The 11454-nt window shown below is 41.1% G+C and overlaps 1 protein-coding gene across 1 annotated transcript; it reads right to left on the reverse strand.

Moving 5' to 3' along the window:
• Positions 1-1127: 1127 nt before the first annotated feature.
• Positions 1128-5692, reverse strand: LOC149839491 (small ribosomal subunit protein bS1c-like). Its single transcript, XM_090002574.1, has 7 exons — positions 5276-5692; positions 3488-3763; positions 2843-2923; positions 2335-2616; positions 2149-2259; positions 1987-2073; positions 1128-1496 (listed from the first exon to the last, which is right to left on the reverse strand). Exons 1-7 carry the CDS (start codon positions 5567-5569, stop codon positions 1392-1394), a joined length of 1236 nt encoding a protein of 411 aa, XP_089858700.1. The 5' UTR covers positions 5570-5692; the 3' UTR covers positions 1128-1391.
• Between the last annotated feature and the right edge of the window lie 5762 nt (positions 5693-11454).

An 11454-nucleotide genomic window follows, 5' to 3' on the forward strand; every position in this document is an offset into this window, starting at 1 on the left:
TGGACATGTAGTAGGCTAATGAACAATCGTACCAAATCTTGTTCAAAACTTGATGCTATTGTCCATTGGAAAAAGGTGTTGGTCCAAAAATCAGCAGATAATGAATCCACACCGGAACCAAATGAGCATGCTCAAGTTTGAATGGCACACCGGGTTTCAATCGGCTCGCAACGAGAGTGCAGCCAGCCACTTCCAAACACCTCTTCGCATAATGTTTAGCATGTCAGCTTTTGAAGATGTCTTGATAAAATGCAACTCATTATGAACTACTGTGAATCAGAGGCCGTTCATCATCGGCCACAGTTTGCCCAAGCTTTCAAAGATAAACGGGTAGTCTAGTCTCTTTGCCTGAGCGTCTCCTGCTAGTCCTACCAGCAGTGTCCAGTTAAACGGTGCAAGGTATCATCTTAAATGACCATTGCCCTGAGCCCATTGACTGCGTCGATAGAAAATCCCTCATCCTCCGAAGGCAGTTGGGGGGTGAGTTTCTTACGACGCTAGCCCACAACCAAGGCCGGCCTGGTCCCAGCCCCGGAGGGCCATTGCCATCTCCCGTTGGGGAGAGGTCACACCGGAAGGCTTCTCCAGAATATGTCTCCATTTGCCCAATATTTTTTTACATCCATGTTTCGCTCTTCATATTATGACCAACTCAGGTTCAGTGACAAAAGATGTCTAAACCCAGTGACCCCATTGGGGGTTATAATGACATTATTAATCACGGGTTTTCTTCCTTCATGAATTGATTTAAGACTCTGAATACCAGTTTGCATAAGGTATGAAGTTGCAAGCCCGAAACCAATAAACATCCAGAGTCCAAATCTTCAAAATTTTGACCTGCTGAGCTAGTTGAAAGAAGGTTAACTAATTACAGAAAAGTGCGAGGAAAAATGAGGGAAAACGTTTAAAGAAGCTTTCCTTGCGCCACTTTTAGCATGTGATCATGGACGGATGTGTAGTTTTAAAAGAGAAACGAAAAGAAACCAGGAAAAAGAAAACCAAAAAGGGGCCCAAAAAGTCGCACTATATTTTCAATATGTTGAACTCGGATTATCGTTCCAGAGAGAGAGAGGCCACTAATGAAATAATAATAAAATCTCCCCTTTCGTATCAAGAAGAAATAGTTCTTTGATTTGATGACCATGGTATGATAAATGAACCTTGCAAAAGAAAACCAAACCGATACTGCAACCTCGCAGTCTTTTCTGCATAGCAGGAATTATGTTACATGTATGGCTGGGAAAAACAGAGGAAGATAACGCACCGAGTCTTTCTTTTGAAACATGCTTTATAATACAAAAATACCAAAATGCATCAAAGACGGCCCAGGAATCAGAGGATTCTTCCTCCCACACAGAATGCAGTAACGGCAAAGATGAACATGGTCATGTTTACGGCTCTTCAGCTGAAGGTACATCGCTTAGATCAAGCCCCTCAACGGGCAAATCTGATGTCAGTGGGCCTAATATCCCATCAGAGCTTAAGGTCAAGCCACTCTGCATCAATAAAATTTTCACAATTAGCATTTCGACTTTAAAGAAGAATCTGAAATGCAGCATTCAAGCTAAAAGCAATCGTGCAGTTTGTATAAAAAATAGCTTAACACATTCAGTTTACTGTTGAAACTAATGGCAGAATTTTCAGCTAACACTTCCATGAAGTAAAGAACCTATCCTGGTCGAGGCTAAGAGTGACTGAATTGTGTGGTCCATCAATATGGGCCGCCACTTTTTTAGTTGTAAATAAGTTTGAGAAAGCATTGTAACTCTTTAGGTGTGGAACAGAAATTATAGAATTATAATCCAATGATGAAAACTTCATAAAACCCATTACAGGATTCTGCATGTCAGCATACTCATGCTTGCAGTATTAGAATCAAAAGTAGAAACAGAGACACTGAACAAGCTTCTCATACAGAAAGATAGATACATAAATCTCAAAAGGAGAAATAGTTTAATTGACGATCAGAACGAAAAAACACATTACCTCAGGTTGGAATCTCAGCATGTCGGCCCGAGCCATTGCTTCTGCTTGAGCAATTCTCTGCCTGAAGGTCTGAGCCATCTCATCCGCCTACCAAATAACAAAAAATTATAAAACCAGTCCCACCTATTCAGGTAGAAAAAAGAGCAGGGTTCAAACAATTACCTTCTCAAAAACAAGCTTTGGATTGCGGATCATGTCACCTGGAGTTGGCTCAAGTTTTTTGGTAGACAAACTCACTCGGCCCCTCTCTCGATCATGGCTCAGGATCATAACCTTTTACATGAGCAAATTCTGCAATCATCAGACCTTCTTAAGGTGCCAATTGAACATAAAAATTTAAAGCTTTACCTTGAGAGTATCACCAGGCTGCAAGACAGTAGCAATATCTGAGACACGATCATGACTGATCTGACTCACATGAAGAAGTCCATTAATTCCACCAATATCAATAAAGGCACCATATGGTTTCAAGCTCTGCACTGTTCCAGTTACAACAGATCCAATTCCAAGCTGAGCTTGAGTATCTGCCATGGCTTTGCGGTTACTTAAAACAAGACGGGACTGTTCCTCATCAACCTCTACAAATTTCAGAGGAAGCTCTTTGTCTAAAAGTTCTTCAGCAGTTGATTTCTGGTGATGGAGATAGTAGTCAACACCATGATATTAGTAGACCAGTAGTATAAGACACTAATGCCACTATAAAATGGCAGTTAACTGAAATTTGGAATAGCAGGAGAAAGAAAAAAAGAAACATATCCATCAAAATATTCAGTACTTGCAACTTGTGCAATAGTAGATCGATGGCATAAAAATTAGAAGCCAAGTGAAAAAGGAAAAGGGAAAATAAAGCACCAACCGATGATATCTGTGAGAACGGAATGAAGCCACGTAGACCCTCTACAACAGCCACCACCCCTCCCTTGTTACCCCCAACAATCTGTGATATTCTCATAAGTATTAGATTCAAAAGTATGAAGGGAATTAGGCTTGACCTGCACACTTGGTAAAGCACACCAAAGAATTTGATTCCAAAAAGAACGTAAATAAAGGAAACTACATAATTAACTATAGCTAGTAGAGCAAAAAGAAATGCAATGCTTTAATGTTCAAGAAGTCCAGACCTCCTAGGAACATTTTCAACAGATATGTGCAGTATGCCTGCTCTATTTCTGATTAGAAATGAATGTTTTGCAACAGCCAAAAGTAACTATTTCCTTTAAAAGTGTTACAGCACTCCCTTAAGAAAAAAGAAGTGTCATTGCTCATTTGTTAAGTACAATATCGGTCTGCTTGGGAAATGGTTGAGCATTTGCAAAAAAAAATACCCATAAACGCAAAGAATATGATGTCAAGAAATGCACCAATGAAGGAGCATAGGTTAATATAATGAGCTAGCTGAAGACAAACTTTTTTCAAAAGCATTTGACTAACTCAATGATGATTACCATGATGATGGCACCATTTCAATGAAATTACTTCATTTAAAATGGAGAATGCTCACCTTACCCTTGACGACAACATCCTCAGCCTGAAGTTGCCTGCATCTTTCCCATGCAAGATCATATTGAATTGACCGCAGGCTGAGAACCAAGCTATCATCACTTTCATTCTCACCAATCACCATAAACTCTTCTTGTAAGCCTGGAAAAATTCCAGCCTCTTCAACATGCTTAATTTTGTATATGCTTACTTCTTGAAGAGGCAAATAAGCTGAAGATTTTGCTGTTATATCAACTAATGCTCCATTGAGATCTGTACGAAAAACAGATCCTTTGACCTGAGGAAAACAAAACAAACCAGGCCACCCCTTTGTCAGCAATTGCTACACCAGGGACAGAGAAACAGAGCAAAGCTTCAAAAGGTATGGTCCCTGACTAACCTTTGTAGTTCATGAAAGACAAATTCTGACAAAAATATTAAAAGCAATAATGATAAAAAGCAATTCTAAGGATATAAATGCAATCTAAATTTTGGTTGGAGGGTTGATTAGGATAGCTGGATTGGTTAGCGTAACACAAATCCCCCAGCTTGACCATTAAAAAAAAGAAAAGAGAACAAGCAAGAGGTCAGTTTTAGCAGGACAACCACCACTTAGAGATTAGGAAGTTGGTCATGCTTTCTATCATCCCTGAAATCTTCTCCAGTTTCATATTTAAGTTTACACCAAAAGATTTACACAGCCACACATTGGGAATATTCTGGAAAATTGAAACAATCACAAACTTACACCAAAAAAATATGAGCCTAGATATTAGACAGAAATAATCTCTGCTTCAAGCACAATTTCAGGATTATGTTTGAACTTTTTAAGAGAAATTTCAGAATACAAATGGAAGGCCTGCTCCATGATGTTAACAGAACATGGCATTTTCTTTTGCCTCTCTGTTTGACAACTGCGTGAGACATGTTGATTTATCTACCTCATTATATACCTAATATGAACAACCTCAACACACAGCCAAGATTCAAATTTTGAATGAATTCAGTGAGTAATTCCTCCTCGTTAAATGTAGTCTGCACATTTTACTGATAACCCTATTGAAGCTCGCTGAGTGTATTTTCTAATCAAATGTGCCACATTATGAGTCTGGGTTCTGCAAGCGGTCAATAAGGTTAACTAGATACACTTTTGAAGCGTGAATACCATGAGAATGAAACATCGATTTCATGAGGAAACCCTTTCTCTCTTACATCAATTGCAGTCCAAGCCCATCTTTGCAGTGATTAGAGTTCTATTCACGCGCCATTTTTCAGAACTTTATGAACATTGATTTTGGTTGCAGGGTAATGGTGACCCTGTTTGTTATATACCTAACATAAGCATGACAATACTTGGGTTCTTTTCTTGGTTACTTATTTAATTCATCCACATAGATTTGGGTTGTACAGAAATCATAATTTGGTCCATCACAAGCCTAATGCAAACAACAAATGCATAACTTGGTACCATAAGCATGAAGTTTCCCCAAAACACCTAGCCAGCTTACAATTGAAAAAGTGCTACCAAAGCTCATCCCATGAAGTTCAACAAAACTATTTTATATGTCATGTAAAAAGTCGGGCTTCTGGCGTTTTATGTTATGCTAAACAATTGAGCTTTGGGCAGCATACTGACTCAGATATCGTTCACCAAAACATACCAAGGAGAGCACTGCTGCATGAATTTCATCAAAAACACCTACCAATCTCATAAAACTGAAGTAATGGATCTAAATCGACCATTTCAGCTCCTAAAATTCCCAACAACCACTTGGATAATTGCCGAGAGAGAGAGAGAGAGAGGGAGAACCTTGGTGCCGACTTCGGCATTGAAGTCGTACTTGTCGAGTGCGGCGTCGAAGTCCTCGACGGAGAAGGAGACGCCCTCCATTGGAGTCGTCCTGCATCTCTCGTAGGCTTCCTCGAACAACTCCTTGAGCCTCTGCCTCTCCCTCGTCTGGGCGTTGGAGATGGCCACCGCCGACACTGTCAGCCTAGGCCTTCTGGGCGCCCTAGAAGGAAGGACCCCTCCTCCTCTGGAGGTGGTTTTGTTGAACAAGGGAGACGACGACAGAGATGGGCATCTCAGACCCAACGCAGCCATTCAGAGAGAGAGAGAGATGAGGTTTTAGGGGTTGGAAGAGAACCCACCAACACCTCCGTTTTCCCTCCCAAGAAGAGAGAACCCAACACAGATCGATTCTCTCTCTAGGACGCTAGATAAGGTAGAGAGAGATAGACGTAAATGACCTTAATAGAATGTCAATGAACCGGATTTTATCCGATATCCAATCGAATTCTATTCATATCCGATCAATTCGATTCCGTTTAGTTGCGTTTGGTATGCCAAAAAAACAATACTCAATTATAATAGGATCCTATGTCACACATACTCCATTTTGACTCCTGTTTCATATCCCTTAATCATGCTGGAAACTTGAGAAAGATGGCCGTACATGTACCCGTATCCATGTGATAAATCCATAGAGGCACCGGTTCTCAAAGATTATTTAGATGAAGTGAGGAGCCATAATTCTCATCTGCACCCAAAGGGTCCACATTCACCACCATTGGAAAATCAATTCACTCATTACCAACTCTATCCAAAGATTCTGCCAGCTCAAACTCCCAAAGACCCAACTTGCGAACACGCTGATAATCCCCTTGTATGTAGCAGCTTTCAACCCATTGCATTATTTGCATACCATTTCATACAATGCAGGAAACCCATCATGACCTGATTCCATATCCTTAATGAATCTCTTGGCAGAATCGGCCTTCTAAAAAGCCCAACATCAAATCCTTCACCAAAAGCATAATGGATACCATAAGGTTGTCACTTGTGTGGCTCCGGATAAATAAATCCGCCAAACCCCCACAAAAATTTGATCTCCATCTATGGGTTCTTCAAGGTTTGCATGGCAGGCTGAAAGAGACATTTTCATCAAGGAACAGAGCTTTTCAAACCAGTGTGTGATCCTAAGAACATTATGACCAAGGTTCTTATTACCTGCAACTCCCTAGCTTTCACGCGTGGCCAGCGGTGGTGGTTGTGAGGGTGCTGATGAAGGCACTGGATTGAACCCTGTTGGTGCGTGGGTGTGTCCATAGCTTTCAGAGGTGGGCTATGCCGCTGGTCATGGAGCCCCACCTGAGATTTTTCTCACTTCGGCCAGGGTTTCTTGTCATCAAAAATAGGATGCGGTGGGTAGCGGGTGGGCAGGGGCCGGCTGGCCTCTTTGATATTTGAGGCCATCACCTAGGGCTTTAAATAAAAAATATATTTAACGCTTTTATTACACATGCTTAGGGCTTTCAACGAAAAAAAAATATGAAGAAATATGGGTGTCTCCAACCGATCTTTCGGAATAGGGCATGTGCAGTGTCAAGCTCTACTAAGTGAAAAATGCATCGAGTGTAATAACATGTGGTAGCTTGATCAGTGGTGTGCGGTGGTAGCATGGCACACGATAGGCAATGGTACCGTCGTTAGTGCATCATTGTTTGGCAGCACAGACGTGGAGCATTGTTTGGTTAAGCAGTGCAAGCAGATCAGAAAATGTTGCCTTTGAAGATTTGATTAAGGACCACTCGGCTTGCATGTTTCACGCGTAGCAGTTGGATGCACGGAGGTGTTGTGGGTTAAAGCTAATTTTTCCAATGATCACATTAGGTGATTTCAACCAAGTATGGTAACTCGAAGCTAGGTGAGTGAATACTTAGGCACTGGCGAATGAGTTGGGTAGTTCTCTTCGCTATGGTGTTCAATCATCAACTGGTCTTTGGACTGGGAACCACAAGGCCTTGTTCCGTCAGTGGCAAGGTTTTGTTGTAGCGTGCGCATAGAGTTGCAATATGCTTCATGGCACGCAAGGCTAAGACAAGTTTGTGCCCCTTTCAGAAGTGATAGCTAGTATGAGACGGCTATGCACTAAGCAGCATGGATTACATAGAACACGCATTTGAAAATGTGTTTCATCAGCTTTCGCTAGGCAGTTGCGCATTAGGTGGTGCACAGGGTCGATGAAAATGATTCAGTACATAGAAAGGTGTTGGTATTCGACCTTTGGCTATTAGGTTGTTCAGATTGGGCAGATTGGCGCGTTGTGGGTTTGTGAAGCATTTCATGACCGCGACAGAGTCATAAGAAGGCTTGTGGCGGTAATAAAGAACTGTCACGCTGCACTAACTTATTGAAAAAGTAAGCCTGTAACAAATTGGTATTAGAGTAGAAAGATTCACGGAGACCTTATTGTTCATTATGTGCGACACTGAAGAGGACAGTGATGGTTTATCTTGGTTATGCAAATTTGTGCAACTGAAGTATTATTGACCGAGCACAGAAGCAAGATGGTGGCAGAATGGTATGGGACATCTTGATCATGATAAGCAGAAGTGTAAAGTTGTTGTTCAGTTGACTAAGGAAATGTAGATAAGCCAAAAAAAATTCTACCAGTTATGCATTAGGCTCACTAGTAGAGTGTGATGTTTGCCTTGTGCATACAGAGAATGCACGTTAGATTCGGGCTTGATGGATTTGCACATTTGAGTATGGGAGACACAACTAAACTTCTAGATTCTCTCCCAAAGATTGTGGGTTAGCGGAGTATCCATGTTGAGCAGAATGCTCATTGTTTTGGTCCCTTGAGTTGGCAGATCCTCTATGGATTGTGTGTGCAGAAAAAGTTGTTGTTCGTAGCTCGTTGGTTCTTATAGAAACATTTTGTTGACTTTGAGAGAGAGTTACAATGTTTTATGTTCAGAAGGAGAGTTGCAGCGTTGGTCTAAGGTGTCCTTGTGAGAACGAGTGCCCAAGAAGACGCTTTGAAGGATCACTTTGGAGTAATACGCAAGATGGCGCCCGCCACATGAAGACTAGTTTGGACCATTAGAAAACCGCAAGTTGATGCCTAAAGGAGTTGATATTCTTGAGGCACGCATTGGTGGTCGGCTTTCTCTTCAAAGACCACGAAGGGCTTGGAATTGCCCTTGTTGGGGTTGGAAGGCACTCCAGCCATGATCATGAAGATGATAAGTTTGTCGTGCGCGTGAGGATGACCTGCTTGTGTATGGGACTGTACTTGGGTCTCACAAGCAGAGAATGCTCGATGTTGACAAAGCAAAAGATCGTTGTCTAAGTGATTGGAGGTGCGTTAAGGAATGGAGCTTGGCGTATTAAAGGTTGCAGCGATGGTAGATGTAAACCAGAACAAGTTGAGTAGGCTAAAAAAAAGAGTAATAGGAACAAAGAAAAACGGGTATATCAGTGAAGATTGTGTTCTTACCTGTACCGACATTATCGAGGACGATAATGGTTTTGGGTGGGGAAGAATGTCCTCGACAGATCTTTCAGAATAGGGCATGTGCAGTGAAGAGATCTACTGAGTAAAAAATGCATCGAGTGTAAGAATGCAGGTGTGTGTTGGCTTGATCAGTGACGTGCAGTGGTAGCATGGCACATGACAGGCAACGGTATCGTCGTTAGTGCATTGTTGTATGACAACACAGACGTGGAGCATTGTTTGGTTAAGCAGTGCCAGCAGATCAGAGAATGTTGCATTTGGAGATTTGGTTAAGGACCTCTCGGCTTGCATGTCTCATGCGTAGCAGTTGGATACACAGGGGTGTGTGTGGGTTAGAGCTAATTCCTTCAGAGATCACATTAGGTGATTCCAACTGAGTATGGTATATAACTCGGGGCTAGGTGAGTGAATACCTAGGTGCCGACAAATGAGTTTAGGTGATTCTCTTCGTTATGGTGTTCAATCATCAACTGGTCTTTGAATTGGGGGTCACAAGGCCTTGTTCTTTTAGTGGCGAGGTTTTGTTGTAGTGTGCGTATGGAGTTGCAATACGCTTCATGTCACGCAGGGCTAAGGTAAGTTTGTGCCCCTTTCGAAAGTGATAGCTGGTATGAGATGGCTATATACTAAACGACATGAATTATATAGAGCACGCATTTGGAAATGCGCTTGATCAGCTTCCGCTAAGCAGCTATGCATGAGGTAGTACGCAGGGCCGATGAAAATGATTCAACACATGGAAAGGTATTGGTATGTGGCCTTTGGCCATTAAGTTGTTCAGATTGAACAGCTTGGCGCGTCGCGGGTTTGTGAAGCATTCTATTCCTATGACAAAGCGATAGAAAGGCTTGCAATGGTAAGAAAGGATTGTTGCGCCGCATTGGCTTATTGAAAAAGTAAGCCAGTGACAATGGGCTTCCAATGAAATATACCTAGGGCATCAACTTCTCTTGAGTCGACCTGCTGGTGCGTTCCCACCTATAGTTTTGATTTTTTGCTACAAAATTTGGTGTATATCCAAATTTATTTACATGTAAAAAAGTGGATCTAGTATGATCTTGTCACCATTAGAATCTGTTTAGCCAACATCCGTTTAGTAGAATATGGTATTTGACGACGTTTGATCCAAATCCAAACAGTTTGCATCCCAATATGCTTCTTTTCTAAATTAGAGTTGTTACGACTTTGTTACGACTTACAATTCACTACACGCTTTTGTATAAAATTATTGTTGGTAAATAAACTCTGTCACAAAAATACATAGGTACCATGGTGACAAATATCGCCATATTTATGAAAATCTTGTGAAAAAAAATGTGAGAAAAACTGTAAAACTGTCACCCACACTGGGCCAGCCTAGTGACCTGATCACAGTAGACCGAGATTGGCAGTTTTATTTTTGATCAGTTTTGTTAGTCTCAACTAGTTGAAGCACAAACCTACACCAATGTTGATCATTAGAAAAAAAAATGCATGAGTCTGGTTTTATTAAAATGTGGATCCTGGCCTAATTGTTTGATATTCATCGGATGCAGAGTACCAGGAAATTGGTGATGCGCTTAATTCCTCAAGTTCCAAAGTGAGACTAACTTGCATTACACATCTACTTGACATGGTGAAGCGCTCAATGCTTTCAAAGGGGCTACAGTTCTTGGTACAGGAGTTAACTGTTGTAATTTGCTGACATTTGAAGTATTGACTTGTGCCTTTCTTGTTACTAGTTGATCGCATAAATTTGATGGTTATTAAGAATCTATTTGGAAGCCAGATCGAGATGGTATTTAATGAGGGTGTAATTAATATTACCTATACCCAAAAACATATCTACATTAGGACTTTCCCCCTCCCCCAAGAATTTAAAACTCCCATTGTTCTCTTGCTTGGCTGCTCCCAACATAGTTAAAATAAATTTATGAGCCCCCAAGAAAAGGAAATATCTTCGGCTCCTAATAAAAGTTTTTGAGAGATGAGAATGGTGTTGAGAGTAGAGATGTGTCATTTTCAACTACCTCCTCACAAAGGAGTAGCTGAAAAAGAAGTTAAATGCTTAATGTAAATTGTAAATATAGTTTTGACATTGTTCTTGATAAAGATTGGTTTTATTTTTATTTTCATCTTTTGGTAGTAGGTTTTTCCTAAGGTACAAAATGGATGACACTCTAACCTGGTTTTGGGTGAAAATCCAGTTGGTAGCTGAGTTTTGTGTCTGGCTGATTTTTTTTTTTTTTTTACATGGGTTTTTTCCAAAACCCAACTAAGTAAAAAAAACCCTCCCCTGGGTTGGAAACCCAGTTTATCAGAGAGAGGTTATTCCAATCCCCAACAACCCTACCCAACCTCTCTCTCACCCGAGTGTATTCCAGCCATTTCTGACTGGGCAAGCATCAGTCCGGCCAAAAACATATCTTTTTTTCTAACCATGGTAATCCAGCCATTTCTCAACCAGCCACCTGCCAAGAAATAGCCAGGATGGTGTCACCTATGTCGAGGGACACATCTCGACCATTTCCCAGCCTATGGCTGGTCGGGAAATGGCTGGTGATTTTTGTTTTTGCTTTTTAACTCTGCCAACCATTTCTTGGCCGGTGGCTGACCGAAAAATGGTCGGCTAGCCATTTTTTCTTTTTTCTTTTATTTTTTCTTAAAAAATGAGTATTGGCTATTTTTCAACCAGAAAATGACCTGG

Source organism: Nuphar pumila, chromosome 4 (assembly GCF_984573655.1).
Source record: "Nuphar pumila chromosome 4, dmNupPumi1.hap1.1, whole genome shotgun sequence".
NCBI lineage: Eukaryota > Viridiplantae > Streptophyta > Magnoliopsida > Nymphaeales > Nymphaeaceae > Nuphar > Nuphar pumila.

Coding starts and splice junctions, on each gene's coding strand:
- LOC149839491 (XM_090002574.1), bottom strand. CDS start 5,569: ATGGCTGCGTTGGGTCTGAGATGCCCATCTCTGTCGTCGTCTCCCTTG. Junction 2,260..2,334: donor AGCCTGGTGATACTCTCAAG/GTAAAGCTTTAA, acceptor CTCATGTAAAAG/GTTATGATCCTGAGCCATGA. Junction 1,497..1,986: donor TGCTGAGATTCCAACCTGAG/GTAATGTGTTTT, acceptor TTATTGATGCAG/AGTGGCTTGACCTTAAGCTC.